Source organism: Penaeus monodon, chromosome 23, assembly GCF_015228065.2.
Source record: "Penaeus monodon isolate SGIC_2016 chromosome 23, NSTDA_Pmon_1, whole genome shotgun sequence".
Classification (NCBI taxonomy): domain Eukaryota; kingdom Metazoa; phylum Arthropoda; class Malacostraca; order Decapoda; family Penaeidae; genus Penaeus; species Penaeus monodon.
The window spans coordinates 25,575,965-25,576,252 of record NC_051408.1 but is presented as its reverse complement, the minus strand read 5'-3'; the positions used below and the strand labels follow the sequence as shown (position 1 = coordinate 25,576,252).

At 46.9% G+C, this 288-nt stretch overlaps 1 protein-coding gene across 1 annotated transcript in view; it reads right to left on the bottom strand.

The window, feature by feature from the left end:
- Positions 1-288, bottom strand: part of LOC119588190 (glutamate receptor-like) — a 16,500-nt gene that overhangs the window by 4,829 nt on the left and 11,383 nt on the right. Inside the window, exon 5 of the mRNA XM_037936893.1 lies at positions 39-190. Coding sequence (XP_037792821.1) covers positions 39-190 — 152 coding nt within the window. The remainder of the gene's footprint in view (positions 1-38; positions 191-288) is intronic.

Genomic DNA, 288 nt, shown 5'->3' with positions numbered 1-288 from the left:
TGCATAACAATAAACATAAAAAATACCATGCTACTTACCTGAAATCCCATGACATGGCCTTCTTCATGGTTGTCTTGTCGCAAATGGCTGCGAACTCGCCCTTAGCAATGGCCTCTCGAGCCGCCCAGCAGTCAGGAAAAGTTCCTGACATGCCGGTGAACACCTTCCTTCGCACGTCGTCCTCCGCTTCCTGGCGCACAGATCATCACGATGGCAGAGATGAGATTAAGACATGAAGAGAATTTCACTTCCTGAATGCTACTTCTTTTAAGAACAGAGGTACTGATT